This window comes from Brassica rapa, chromosome A04 (assembly GCF_000309985.2).
Source record: "Brassica rapa cultivar Chiifu-401-42 chromosome A04, CAAS_Brap_v3.01, whole genome shotgun sequence".
In the NCBI taxonomy this organism is placed as follows: domain Eukaryota; kingdom Viridiplantae; phylum Streptophyta; class Magnoliopsida; order Brassicales; family Brassicaceae; genus Brassica; species Brassica rapa.
The window spans coordinates 7,999,243-8,014,093 of NC_024798.2; the positions used below are offsets into that span (position 1 = coordinate 7,999,243).

Consider the following 14,851-nt stretch of genomic DNA (forward strand, 5'->3'; position numbering starts at 1 on the left):
TATAATACTTAGTAGAGATATCTGCACAACATAAAAACCTCATGGAAACCATTCTATTTTCTCAACTTTTATGGATTTTCAGAAAATACACAATAAGCAATTAAAAGTTTACCTTTTATCAATGTATTTGCAAAAATATTTATCAGATCCAACACTTTTGAAGTTGAAATATTTTTCATGCATACTTCTAGAAAGATTAGTTTTATTGATAAAACTAAAAAAAAACATTAGCCACTAATTAAGTAATACAAATCTGAAAGAAAGAGGGAATGAATAAGTTAGGAAATCAAAATTTAAAATGATTTGAGTTTAAACCTGATTTTTTATACTGTAATAATATTTTGAGTAATATAACATGTGTGTGTTTTATTATTATTTTTCATTTTACATTATAATCATTTAAACTTCATTATAATAATTTATATTTTTTGCTGTTTCCAATATATATAAAGTAACTATTCTAATATAAATAAATTAATATTTTCAAACAGCTAACAATTTATAAAAATAAATCCGGGCGTAGCCCGGAAAAGTCTCTAGTCCTGTTAAAAAAGGTGTAACCTAGCAGCTTAAAACCCTTTTCAGAAACCCAAAAAAAAAAAAAAAGAGTATCGGAACACAAAAAAAAATGCTGCTCCGGTCAATTCGCACCGTCGAGCACCTCCGCAGAATCTCCGCTTCTTCGGTTTCCGCGTACCTCACTTCTCCTTCCTTAGTAAGCAGAGCATTACCGAGGGAGAGTGCTCTGTCTTCTCCTATCTCTAGATTCTATTACTCTAATCCTCATCATCGACACACGACGACTACATCGTCACCGGTTTCTTCACGGTGGCGTATCAGCATAAGACATATGTCACGGCGGAGAAATGCCGCAAAAGGGTCGGCGGCGTATTCTTCAGCGGTGGATTTGGCGATGGACTCGGTGGTGAAGATATTCACAGTTTCGACGAGTCCTAGCTACTTCCTTCCTTGGCAGAATAAGTCCCAGCGAGAATCCATGGGCTCTGGTAATAGCTAAAGACCATAACTTTTTGTTTTGTTTGGTTTCTTGTTGTGTTTTCTTTTGCTGCTTTAACTTTGAATGGTTATGATGTTAGGATTCGTAATATCTGGAAGAAGGATTATAACGAACGCGCACGTGGTGGCTGATCACTCCTTCGTGCTAGTGAGGAAGCACGGGTCCCCTATAAAGCACAGAGCTAAAGTTGAGGCTATCGGACACGAGTGTGATTTAGCCGTTTTGGTGATTGATAGTGAAGTTTTTTGGGAAGGAATGAACTCTTTGGAGCTGGGAGATATACCGCTTCTGAGGGAAGAAGTGTTTGTAGTTGGCTATCCTCAAGGTATGTTTTCTAATTATCAACTGATAAGACTTGAGTTGTGTTCTAGCTCCAAGTACAGTGGATAATCATATATCTAGTGCAGGTGGTGATAACATCTCTGTTACGAAAGGTGTTGTGTCTCGTGTTGAACCCACCCAATATGTTCACGGTGCCACCCAGCTAATGGCTATTCAAATAGATGCTGCTATCAACCCTGGAAACAGCGGTGGCCCAGCAATCATGGGAAACAAAGTAGCTGGCGTTGCTTTTCAAAATCTTGCAGGTGGTGAGAACATTGGGTGAGTCTAATAAACTTTTGATACAAAGCCTAAGTGATCAGAAAAAGAGTGAAACAAAGTTTGTTTTCCTGCTCACATGTGATTAAAGATTTAAACTAACTGGTGCTTTCAAAGTGCAGTTATATCATTCCAACACCGGTAATAAAGCATTTCATAAACGGTGTTGAAGAATCTGGAAAATACACTGGTTTCTGCTCAATGGGTGTATCATGCCAGCCTATGGAGAATGCTCAGATCCGTAGCATCTATCAGATGAGTTCTGAAATGACAGGGGTTCTTATAAGCAAGATTAACCCTCTCTCCGATGCTCATAAAATTCTGAACAAGGAAGATGTTATTCTCGCATTTGATGGTGTTCCCATTGGAAATGATGGCACTGGTAGATTTTTCTCTTTTATTTTTCCATGAACCTCCTCAACGTCGCATTGTTTACGTAGTAGTTTTTGCTGGTGAATAAAAAAGTGTGTTTTCATTTACTTTGCAGTTCCTCTCCGGAAGAAGGAGCGGATCACTTTTGATCATATGGTATCTATGAAGAAACCAAATGAGACAGCTCTGGTTAAAGTCTTGAGGGAAGGAAAAGAACATGAGTTTTGTATCACTCTCAGACCTGTAAGTCATTATTTGTCACCGACTGTAGAACTGGGCAATCTTCTTCTGAGCCTTAACGAATTTTTATTGCTTGCTTGCAGCTACAACCGCTGGTTCCAGTGCATCAGTTCGACCAGCTTCCAAGTTATTATATATTTGCGGGCTTTGTATTCGTGCCTCTCACTCAGCCATACCTACACGAATACGGAGAAGATTGGTACAACACTTGTCCCCGCAGATTGTGCGAGCGTGCATTAAGAGATCTACCTGAAAAATCTAATCAACAACTTGTCATTATCTCTCAGGTTTGTTGCTTTTCTTTTTTGTCTTAGTTCTATTGTTGAGATTAAGAACGATTGACGATCACTTGAGTAACTATGATCGTATTTACTTGATAAGAGTTTTTGATATTGCCAACACAAACATCATCTGGTCATTTAGGCACCTGACTGATAACTAATTATCTGTCTGATAGGTGTTAATGGATGATATCAACACAGGATTTGAGCGTCTTGCAGAGCTGCAAGTAAGTATGAAAACTATAACCGTATTTATATGATGATCCTTTTGTCATTCTCTGAATCCAAGCGCATCATGATTCATTTATTCATCTCATCATGGCATACATTTTTGGACTTAGTAATTAAGATAACAGAACATCATCATAGGATTCTAATAAAGGGCAAATATGAAATGAAACACTTTTTTTATTACTACCAGGTGAAGAAAGTGAATGGAGTGGAAGTGGATAATCTGAGACATTTATGCCAGCTCATAGAGAACTGTGACACAGAAAATCTGAAATTGGATTTAGACGATGGGAGAGTACTCGCCTTGAAGTACCAAGACGCAAGATTAGCCACTTCTCTGATTTTGAAACGGCACAGAATAGCGTCTGCCATGTCCAGCGATCTGCTTATTGAACAAAATAATCTAGCAACTGAGTTGGCTGCTTCTTGTTCTACTGCGGTTGTTTGAGCCAAAACTCCAATCGCATGTTGTATGTACACTTTCACATTCATTCATATTTTCAGAACCACTGTGTTGTAATAATGTTCGTGAACATTTTAGGATTTTTTAAATCGGATTTTTTCCTTTTATATTTTTCTTTGTTTTGAACATACAGCTCTTCAGACATTTACCTGATTCGCTATTTAAAAAATATTAATAGAAAACTTAATTCATTTACCCCAAAAGTATTGATCAAATGTGGACACATCTAATGAGAATTCAATCCCAAATCTGGTTAGTGCGTAGGAACTAGAAGCCAGCGACTCCTTGTCTTTTTCTCCTTTCAATTACTACTTTTATGTTTTTTTTTTGTCCATTAAAAAAACAAAAATACCTTTCCGTGTCTTCTGCGACCTGTCACATCCGTACGTGCACCGTAAAAGACGAAACTACCCTCCTAGTCTTATGAGTGTCTCTCTTAACTAAAGGTCACTGACCTTTTGTTTAACTCACTCAGGAAGTGGAGAAGCAAAAAGGCTTTTCACTATTCGTTTGTGTGATGATGTCGTCTTCGTGGGAGATTCAACTAATGGAAACGGCTAAGGAGGAACTTGAGATTCTTCAGGCTCAATATCCCAACCGCTTCGCCTACCTCAAGTCCGACCTTCAGTCTTTCATCTCTAACCTCAGTGAAGACCACGCGCCTCCGTCACGTGCCTCCTCCTCCCCCCTCGTCCTCAGCCAAGGTACTACTTGTACAATCTTTCTCGTTTATGTGTCTCTGTCCCTTCGGCGATTGCTTGTCGTGTGTTTAGTATATGGACTGATGAGAGAAATAAAAAGCTTTGTTCCTTAATTATTTTCGGTTTTATGCTAACAATTTCTCAATTATTTAGATAACTATTAAGATTGTTTTTAGTCAAATTATAATATTTGACAAACCTTTTCGGTCGTATATTCATGTATTTATGGTGTTGCATTAAAAAAAATAAGTCGATTGAATTTCCCATGCCAAAATTAAATTTATTTGACAACACGTCTTCAAAGATATTCGACAAGACATAAATAGATTCTGTAAGAATTTTCTGGCCTTTGTATTTGGTTATACTTTCAAAAAATCTATACCCTTTGTTCATGTTGGATAAAGTTAAAGTTGTACGGCTTTACAATTTCTCACTAGTGCATTGCGATTGAAGAATCTACTATAGCTTGAAAATATTGGTTTTGATTTTACAACCGCAATAACGTTCGTTTCTTTTGAAATGATTTTTTAAACATAAGTTGATTTCTAATATAGTTTTAGGCAATTTGTTAGTCTGATTGATTGTCAATTTTTGTTCTGCTCGTTTTACACTATTATAAGTACATATGGTTTCTTGTTTCTCAAATGATGTAAATGAACAAATAAATCAAAAGACTCGTTATGCAAATGCATCTAGCTAGTATATGCATAACTCTCGAGTATATCAACAAAGATGGCTAAGCAGTAGACGATAAACTATTTGTTACCTTATCATATTAACTATCATGACATTGTCTTCTATTATGTCATGAGTCATGACGCTAATCTTGGATATTAGTGTAGTTAGGAGTGGTCATCAAGTCAATTCAAATCTAGATTTCGTTCACACATGAAACTGTGTTAGCCGCAACTAAAAGTTGTTGTTAATGCGTTGGACAGAGTCATCAAACTGTAAGAACAAGCAGAAACACAAGAAGAGAAAGTACACAAATGAATTATTTGGAGATCAGACATCGTCATCAACGGGAAAGATCCACAAGAACAATAATCATAAGATGGTTCAGAGAGTGGTCACAAAGAGAAAAACTAGAGTTGAAATGGTTCTTGAAAGGGCCCAACTTTGTCTCCAGAAGATAAGAGACGTGAAAGCGTCTTTGTGTTAGACTTTTATTTAACAACCTTTTCTTCTTCTTGGGGGTTGAAATGTAAGAATGATGTTATACGGTCCAAGACAATGTTTAACAAGCATTGAAAATTCAATGTTTCTAAGAACATCGGTTTAAATAGTTCAGCAGTATATATCAGTCTTTTCCTCTCGGTCAATGATGAGAAAGAAATTAACATTTATGAACAACAACAAGAAAAAAATGGATATTTTATTAATTATTTACATGGTGTGAAACAAAATGTATCTTAAAAAAATAAATAATGATAACGGAGACTCAGCGTTGAACGGGGGAGGGGGACTCGGAACCCTCAACCCCTTATTATTAATAAAAACTTAAAAGTGAAATTATAGTCTAAATCTGAATTTGCAGTTACTATTCCTAACCCTAATAACACTGTTAGCAGACAAGCTATCAACGAATACACCACACCTCACAAAGAATTTTACTTCCGGCAGCTTTAATTTCCCAAGCTTGATCCGAACCGGTTGGGTAACTCTAATCCGCAACGGTATGCTTCCAGTTAACTGTTGCTGCTCTAGCAATGTCGCCATTAAACTGGTTGCATTCTGAGTATAACCAGTCATTTCTACGAATATAATGGTCGTATTCTCATGTCCTTGGTAAAATTTCGGCAATGACCCTGTAAATATTACAAAATACGGTTAGTCCTTCAAATATACCCTGGTCTTTATTTTTTGGACGTCTAAATTTCGTCGAAAGATCTAACTTTGTGAGTGAACAAAACTTTAAATAGTTTCGGTAAACCCTACGCTAAAACATTAAGAACTCAAATCCAAGTGATCAAATGATCCACGAGGAGTGTTTATACACTGTGAAATGGAACTTGGTCTATAGCGAGTTTAGACCTTTGGTCTTAACTAATACCATCCTAGTTTGGTTTCTTTAGGGGAAAAAAGGTAAAATAGCTAGCTAGTTTTTCGAACATTTTTGACGTACCATTGCTAAGTCTGGTTTGCATGTACAAGACGCTAATTTTGCTTCCGTCTTCATAGTAAATTCCAATCTTCTCGTTGGGATTTTTGGCCGTAATGGTGACGTTAAACGCGGTCGACAAACTCGAATCTTGGTTATTGAGTATAGACCGCGTGAGCTGTAACCGGTCGATATTGTAATCCGGTAACTTTGGTCTAAAGACAAGGTAGAGTATACCAACGGCCGCTCCTACGACGACAATAAGAAGAAAGAGAACGAGGAGCGTGTAACACACACACCTACACCAACAGCTTCTCCTTCCTTTCTTCTTCCTTTGAGGAGAATCCAACTGTGGTGGTTGCGTCACAGATTCTTTGGTTGTGTCACCGTGTTCTGATCTTGAGGAGCCACGTGAGACACGAGGAACCGTTGGATGCGTCGGAGGTAGTGGAGCTTCCGGATCGCTCACTGGATGGATTTTCAGGTGTTCGGACATGTTTCACGTTCGTGAAGATTGGCTTACGTTTCGGGAATTACAACTCAAGTAGTCTCCAAGTTTTCGAGGTAAATGAAGATCGTTTTAATGGAAAGGTGATCTTCTTCACGTTTTCTTTTTGGTTAATTGTATTTATAAGCAGTATGTTGGTGTTTTGTTTAAAAGTAGTGTATTCATGAGGAGAAAAGTAATTAAACATTTAAATTTTCACACAAAACGTGTCCTTTTGAATTACTTGTGCCTTTTTGGACCGTAATAGTTTTGGGTTAAACCAAGACTAGGGGTGTCAATTCTGGGTTCCGCAGACGTAAAGATGAACGTTCGTGCATGGTCCGCATATACAACGGGTCTACAAAGACATTTTAATAAAAAAACTAGATTTTGACCCGCGTATATTTTAAAGGGCGGGAATTTTTTTTTGTTTCAATTTTTTTATTATTTCAAGAAATTTGATTTTAGACACAACCAGAAAACTATAATCAGAATTTAAAATAAGTTTGTGTCTACAAATTTTTGTACAAAAACTATTAAAGCTGCAACGGTAATCCAAAATTCTTAAAATACTGGAGACATTTAAAATATTTTTTGGGATTTTAACCAAAGATTTAAACATAGGTAATTTTGTGTTAAATTTCAGTATTTGTTCATGTATTATAAAATTTATATGTCATTTGTTGTTTTTATTTTTGAATTTTGAAAATTATAAGGAATATTTTAGTATATAGAATTTTATGATTTACACGGATAGTCAAGACCAAACCAAACCCGTAAAAATATGAACTGAAGCAAAATTTATAAATATCTAAATGAGATGTAAATCACTACTTCCAAAAATTTGAAACCTGAATATACTTAAACAAAAATCTCATCATATAATTAAACTTTATATTTCATTAATAATAAATATTACAATATCACCAACTTAAAAGATTTAGGAGTCGACTATATATTTAAGCCGATAAAAATAAGAATGATCATGTTTTAATAACACAAGCTATATTTTGATCCGCGCTTTTATTTTATGATGTAAAACTTCATTAATAATTTTACAATTTTTTTGTTAATTTGTAAGGATTTTGTCTATTAAATGTTTTTGTATTTAAATCAGCGGTCTTAAATCCAATTCGGATCTATGATCAAAACTATAAACCCAGTAATTCAATATGTAATCCGGTTTGTGTTTCAAAACATATCCATCAATTAAAAACTTGATAACCTGTAAAAACCGCTAAAACCAGAGGCTGCATGTTGAACTTATGGGTGATCGGTATATAATCCAATTTTGTTTAAATTATTATGTTTAAAATTTAATTTTAACGTTTGAATTAAATATTTAAATAATTATTAATTTTGATATTATAGTACTGTTTATTATATGTCATAACTCTAACTTGTTATAAAAATTGTTTAAATTATATTTTTATGTGAAATGAAAAATAAATAATTTGAATTTAAAATTTTACTATGTTTTTAAACATGGGGTTTTCTTTTATTTTTAATATTGATATATTCATAATTATATGTTAAAATAAATTAAGAACTGACATAGTTATCTACGGTCAATCTAATAACTCAATGACCGAAAAATAATTAGATTCAACATTGTGTTTAAAAGATTAACTAAACCTTCGTCATTTCATTCCCATTAATTTTTGTGGTGAAAATAATATTTATTAAAGTATAGTATCAGTTTTACCGTTTCCAAATGACGTAATTTTTATTTATTGGACTTCATAAGGTAGTCGACAGTTTGTAATATTGAAAGTAGTGGATCACTGATATTTTGGAATTTAAAGGGTGACGTTACAAAATATGCATACATCTTAGAAGTAGTTACAAAATTATTTTATTAGTAACATATGTATATGACAGGATTGGATCCGAAAATTTTGGAACAAAAGTGGAAGTTACAAAATTATTTTATCGAGGTGGTTATTTGATATATTTAGATAATCAATTAGATGCAGTTATATTTTAAGTTGGACTGAGCTAATATCAATGAGGCATGTTCCTGTTTTAATAGTATTGATATTTGTTGCAACGATGTCCTTTTCTTAAAGTTATGTACAGAATGTTGCTTTTATGCCTTTAACTTTTGTATTTTGATATATCATGAGATATTGGTAAGATATATATATTTACGTTTTATTTTTGATATAATGAAAGTATATGTACGTATATTAGGACTTAGGACCTACAACTAGACTTTTATGAAAAGAAAAATTAATATCAGCTTATACACTAACATTATCTCTCTTAACGAAAGGGGTTATTATTAAAACAATTTGCCTAGTGCAGTTTTTCTTTTGGGTAAAATGTTAAATATTATATCAAATTTTCAATGTGTGACAACGATTATAGGCGTAATTAGTAACGGAATATGGAAAACTAAAATAAACAACATATACAAAATGACAATGATAAGAAACCTAAGCAAGAAAGTAAGCCTAGTAACCAGCTAAGCAGTTGGACGGGTTAAGATCAAAGCGAGCAGGAAAGACCAGAGAGGAGTAGGCAGCTGCTACAAGTTATCAAAGATAAACAACTCCCTCGAACCTAAAACTGCTGCTTCTGTAGCTTCCAACAACCAGTGGTGGATCCACTACAAGTATTATTCGAAAATTTACATAAATTGTATTTTTGCTTAAAAAATACATTGATTCTTAGTAATAAAATGGTGAAAAATTATGTTGAACCCAGTAAATTAGTGATAAATTTTTATTCTGACACTGATCAAGAGCAATCATGGGTCCGCCGTTGCCAACAACGCAGCCCAACACAAACAGACTCGGATAATTGAGCACATAACTACTTATAAACCCGACAAACAAAACCTTCAACAACATGAGAGAACTTCCACGCAACAATGCCATTGTTCAAAAAGCAGATTGGAAGAATTTTCTGTGCAGTTTAATATCTCAAATTCTTTGATAACATGCTGATTTCAATCTTTCCTATTGTTATTTCGAACAAAGTACTTATTAAACTTGAGCCTAAATCAACAGTGAATCAAATGCTACACTTATCCCTTATATATTATTTGAGGATCTTTTAAAAAGATGTAACCTCAATTTTGTATTAATTACATAATAGACTTGCTGAGGTGTCAACACCTAACATCATTTTATTGTTTATGTGGCAGCTTTACAAAAACTTTAAGCAAACCTTAGATTAAAAATTTATTCTCTAGCCAAATTAAATAACTTAACATAAAAACGGTCAGTGTCTATACATTGTTACATAAGGAATTATATTAGTGATTCATTATGCAAAAAATATCCGACCACCCCTTATATGATCGCCCCTAGTTAATAATATTTTTAAATTTGTTAACTGACCGGTTCAATTGATAAATTTTCAGACCGGTACACTTTATCCTTTTTTTATTATTTGAGGAGCATTGTAAAGAATTAATATTTATTTCATGTGTTTATTACAAGTGTGCAATTTCCTGCATGTCAACACCACAAGCTCTCTCACATCATATATTCAAAAACTCATTTTTAACTAGACTAATTACAAAAATTGTCATTTATCATTAGATTATAATTTGGGTATATACTATAAGCTTATTGAGTATTGCCTAACAACATAATGTACCTTGACACCCTTGCGTTTAATGCTTACAACGCGTTTATTTTTAAACGGTTTCATCTTTAAATGCGAAAAGTAGGAAGATTTCATTGCCATACCCAGAGATTCTTGATTGTTTATTTCATTATCATTCATCATATACCATGACTACAGACACATATATATATATATATATATATATATATATATATATATATATATATATATATATATATATATATATATATATATATATATTTTAATCGTGCTTGATGTTGTCCCATGACGATAAGTGGGAAATGAAATCTTTTGTGTACGTATGTATATACATATATATATATATATATATGTTGCTGCAACTCTTCTCTGTATTATTGCAAGATACCAATCACAATCGCATAGCGGCAAATTAAGAAGAACTTACAAGCAAAATCTTACTTAAAAATGTATTGTAGACGCGTAATAATATGGTTAATTAGATTTCACTATTTTTCATATAGGGTTTTGAAATTTATTAAAGTTCTTTTTATGGAGTCTTTGCACTTGGAATTGTTTTTTTTATGGCAACTTAAACGATCCAATATATTATATTTTAAAAAGCATGATTGCAGTTTCATATCTCCTCCTTTGCACATTAACCACGTTTATCATTTCCATAATTATCAATGCAATATACTATTGTAGATCATTTTATGACAGTTTAGTATAAATGAATTCGATTCAAGGCAACACAATTAAATATACTACCTTCGATGATACATTTGTACTTCTTTGATGTTTTAAATTGCCAACGCTTTGTTATATGTACTAGAAGAAGTTAGTTATGATACAATTTTTTTTTTAAATACTGATTGCTTCTCCTTTGTAATTGATAACTATGTTTAGTTAATGCCATATTTCTTAATGCAACATACTATTTGATCATTTTATGGCAGTTAAGTGTAAATGAATCCGATTCAAATTTACCAAAATAAATATATTCCTATGTCAATTAGGTCATTGATTCGCTTAATTTTAGTGTCTAAATACCAGAATAATATATCTACGCTAATTATGACATTGATTTGGTTAATTTAAGTTAAAGACCAACTTTGAATTGTCAACCACGTCAAATTTAGAATGCAATGTGATTGTCATTGATTGATTTTTATATTTAATTTGATTGACCAGCACCACATTAGTTTCCTATAATTCAACAATGAAATAGTGTACGATAAGGAACAAAGGAAATAATATATTCAGATTTCGATTTGGAATACGAAATCTGATTGTAGCGATTAATGAATCTGATTGTAGCGATTAATGATATAGAGTATACCTTAGACCTAGGCGCCTTACATATATAAATCCTCACTATTCTCTCATTCTCAAAACATCTTTACCACTACGTTCTAGCATTCGCAACAGTCATGGCATTGTTTAACCATCAATTTTTAATTTATTTTTGTTTTCTTATATTTTGTTTCTGAAGAGTTTTATTAGTTTATTGCTTATGTTTCATTTTATCTCTACTTCATAATTTATTTATATTAGTATTTGCTTACTCTTATTAACAGTCCCGACTCTAACCTATGGCCACATTGGCAATTACCATGGGTCTATGGTCCAAACAAAATTTTGGTGTTATTTTACTAATTAGAAAGGTCCATTTTAATTTTTTAAATTATCAATTAGTTGGTTAATTTATAATAAAAAATACCCATGATTAACAAAACCAATTTTAAATACAAAAAGACAATATTTTTTCTAAACTTCACCGTTCTTAATTTTTTTACAACAAAACCTAATTTACACTTAAAGCCCATTTTTTTCTTTTAATACCACAATTTTTTTGTGTGCTTCAGTTTAAAGTAATGCAATAATTGTTTTTAAAAGGGTCTATTTTAAGTTTGGCCTAAAGTCATTAACTTTTTTAAGACGGCACTGTATTAATTCACTTCCATGACCTATAATTCAATTAAACAAACAAAAATACAAGTTAAAAAAACGAAGAATAAATGGTTAGTGAAATGCGCAATTTCCTTTAAATTTTTCTTTTTAAATATGTAGTACTTTTTTCTATGATTTCTACCTTTATAATATATATTAATTAAAAGTGATAATCTCTTTAAATCTATTCACTCCGCGTAGGGCGCGGATTATCACCTAGTTTTATAACTATAATGCTCCTTCTTTTACTTTGGTCTCATCCTTGCATTTCATTGATTGATTAAACTGCCTAAGCTCTGGGACAATAACATTAGCTTGAACATTATAGACCTATATGGACTAGAGACGACACATAGATCATAGTCAATCCGAATTCAAACTCAGGAAAGGATGTAAGAATCAACCACACGTTGTAAAGCTGTATGAATCTATATAATGTCCAAACCGGTATATTCATTCATGTTCGTACACTATGTTTGAAATTATATAAAAACAAGATATAACCCAATATTAGTTTGTATATATACATATATTTCACCAGGGCGAATGTACTGTGTGTTTTTCAAAGGTACATATAAAGCTAAGTATTAATCTCATCTTAATTATTTCTATGTAGACTAAAATTAGTTATTTATTTATTTATTTATTTATTATACCTAATTATTTTAAATGTATTGTGTGTCGATAGATGTAAATTTCAAGGACAAATCATATATGTTTTAATAGTTTTGAATTCCATGTAATTGTAGTTCGTATGCGTATGAGTTATTTATGTAAAGACTATTCCGTATGAGTCTGTATTCTAATACATCTGTAGTTGGTAAATCAATATTTGTTGATTGATTTCAAAGATATATCTTACTTACTGTTTTTGTGCCAAAGTATATATGATTCCAAAGATATATCGATAAGTTTATGGGAAAATGAAATATATATTTCAAAGATATTAATTCTTTGAAGAAACTATATCAAACTTTATATATTACATTTGGTTTAGTAATTTGAAAGATGAGATCTATTTTTGCAAATTATTTTTATGTTTAATTATAAAATACAAAAAAAAGAAATTTGATTACGTTACATACTATTAAATAGAAGAAACACTTTTGTAAACTATCTACGATTTGCTAATTTGAATTAAGAGTGCTCAACCAAGTAAAAACCGTTATTCTGGAAGTCGAAAGCATGGTCAACATGAGGCTTAAAATTGTTATTCTGGAAGCCTCATCCATTGAGCTGAGAGAAGCACTCCTTGAGCCTCATCAATACCCAGAGTTGAAGTCACTAATAGATCGCATTTTGCTTCTCCTCTCTCGACTAGATTCGTGGTCACTCATCCATGTTCACAGTTCGAGAAATAGAGTGGCTACTGTTATCGCAGTGAGTGTTATAACTGACGTCCGCACCCAATCGTATGTTGCTACTGGAGGCCCTAGTTGGCTCTCGCATACCATCCTCTCCGAAGCACAAGCAGTGTGATTAAGCTATATGTGCTGCTGCTGGGAGATCTCACTTATCATGAGTACACATCTCTGTGTAATCTCTTCTCTATTTCTGTTTTTGGTACCTATTGGTATCTGCTGTTTTGTTTTATTTCTTTTGTCCCCCTATACTTTGCCTGCCTAGGCTTTGTTATTGAAACTTTTCAGTGTTAAAAAAAAAACCAAGTAAAAACCGAACCAATTAAAACCAAACTGAAACAAAATAAAGAAAGTAGTTTAGATTTGGTAACAACATATAAACCGAATTGATGTTATTTTTAAAACATGTGGTATGTGGATATTGTTCATTATATAAACCGATCAAACCATAAAAACCGAATAAAATGATTAATTAAAATATAGTAGTGTAGTTATATGAAAATTACATAAAATAATATATGCTGATTATTCATAGTAGTATAGTTACTTTATTAATATGATCTTGATATTTAAGACATTAATTTGAATAATTGGTTATTTTTAGGTAAAGACTTTCATTGACATACATTTGTGTTGAAATTTCGTATATTATTAATCTTTTTTTTTATTTTCATCTTATGAATCTATAATAATAATAATAATTTATTTAATAATTAATTGATAATATTTCATATAATCTTCCAAACTCAAAAATAGTTTTGCAATTTTTCAAATGTTTCTTTACAAAATATACAATTTTGAAAATAAAATCTTAAACTCAAAATGATAATATTTCAAATTTTACAAAAGATAAAATCATGAATAATAAAGAATAATTTTGAAATTCAACATGAAAAAACAAATTATGTTGTAAAAATTAAAGTAATATAATATTTTGAAATATTAATTTAATAACAAAAAAAACTTAATATCAAAACATCCAAACATATATATCATATATCAATAAAATTTACTAAGATAGTATGATAGATGCTACTATGTATAAAATTTATTAAAATAATAGTGTTATATTATTTAAATAAAACAATGTATTTACTTATAAATCCAGTAAAATACTAAAATAATATATATTAAAGTATATTTTTTTAAACACAACATGTAATTATAAATTACTAGGGCCGGCCCGCCCTACGGACGGGATATTAGTTAATTTGATATTCACTAAATGCTCGAGTTGAAATTTGTTTTAAGATTCATGAATTTGGTTCTCTGTTATGTGTTAGTTATTAGTATGCGGTGGTATAGTTGTTTTTCGATTATTCTTGCTTTGGTATTGTATCCAATTAACTAATTGTCCAACTCATAATTATAGATGTACAAATGTGGATTTGTGATAAAGTTTGATGACAATACTGTTTTTTTTTTAATTTTTATTCATAGTGGAGTGTGCATGTGTCAGAAAGAGGCATATATCAACTTTTATGT

The 14,851-nt window shown here is 31.8% G+C and overlaps 3 protein-coding genes across 3 annotated transcripts; 2 read left to right on the plus strand and 1 right to left on the minus strand.

Moving 5' to 3' along the window:
- On the plus strand, positions 1 to 3,312 carry LOC103863698 (protease Do-like 10, mitochondrial). Its single transcript, XM_009141449.3, has 8 exons — positions 1 to 1,007; positions 1,098 to 1,343; positions 1,426 to 1,621; positions 1,741 to 2,000; positions 2,106 to 2,233; positions 2,314 to 2,517; positions 2,688 to 2,738; positions 2,933 to 3,312. The coding sequence occupies exons 1-8, from the start codon at positions 629 to 631 to the stop codon at positions 3,188 to 3,190; spliced, it is 1,722 nt and encodes a 573-aa protein (XP_009139697.1). The 5' UTR covers positions 1 to 628; the 3' UTR covers positions 3,191 to 3,312.
- Positions 3,313 to 3,554: 242 nt separating this feature from the next.
- Positions 3,555 to 5,212, plus strand: LOC103863699. Its single transcript, XM_009141450.3, has 2 exons — positions 3,555 to 3,909; positions 4,845 to 5,212. Exons 1-2 carry the CDS (start codon positions 3,723 to 3,725, stop codon positions 5,066 to 5,068), a joined length of 411 nt encoding a protein of 136 aa, XP_009139698.1. The 5' UTR covers positions 3,555 to 3,722; the 3' UTR covers positions 5,069 to 5,212.
- Positions 5,213 to 5,379: 167 nt separating this feature from the next.
- Positions 5,380 to 14,326, minus strand: LOC103863700 (NDR1/HIN1-like protein 6). The gene is made up of 2 exons (XM_009141451.3): positions 6,032 to 14,326; positions 5,380 to 5,714 (listed from the first exon to the last, which is right to left on the minus strand). Exons 1-2 carry the CDS (start codon positions 6,501 to 6,503, stop codon positions 5,419 to 5,421), a joined length of 768 nt encoding a protein of 255 aa, XP_009139699.1. The 5' UTR covers positions 6,504 to 14,326; the 3' UTR covers positions 5,380 to 5,418.
- Between the last annotated feature and the right edge of the window lie 525 nt (positions 14,327 to 14,851).

Excerpts from the sequence above, each read along its gene's own strand:
- LOC103863698 (XM_009141449.3), top strand. The coding sequence starts at position 629 with ATGCTGCTCCGGTCAATTCGCACCGTCGAGCACCTCCGCAGAATCTCC. Across the intron at positions 1,344-1,425 it reads TGTAGTTGGCTATCCTCAAG|GTGGTGATAACATCTCTGTT; the intron begins GTATGTTTTCTA and ends TATCTAGTGCAG. Across the intron at positions 2,739-2,932 it reads AGCGTCTTGCAGAGCTGCAA|GTGAAGAAAGTGAATGGAGT; the intron begins GTAAGTATGAAA and ends TATTACTACCAG.
- LOC103863699 (XM_009141450.3), top strand. The coding sequence starts at position 3,723 with ATGATGTCGTCTTCGTGGGAGATTCAACTAATGGAAACGGCTAAGGAG. Across the intron at positions 3,910-4,844 it reads CCCCCTCGTCCTCAGCCAAG|AGTCATCAAACTGTAAGAAC; the intron begins GTACTACTTGTA and ends TGCGTTGGACAG.
- LOC103863700 (XM_009141451.3), bottom strand. The coding sequence starts at position 6,503 with ATGTCCGAACACCTGAAAATCCATCCAGTGAGCGATCCGGAAGCTCCA. Across the intron at positions 5,715-6,031 it reads GCAAACCAGACTTAGCAATG|GGTCATTGCCGAAATTTTAC; the intron begins GTACGTCAAAAA and ends TAATATTTACAG.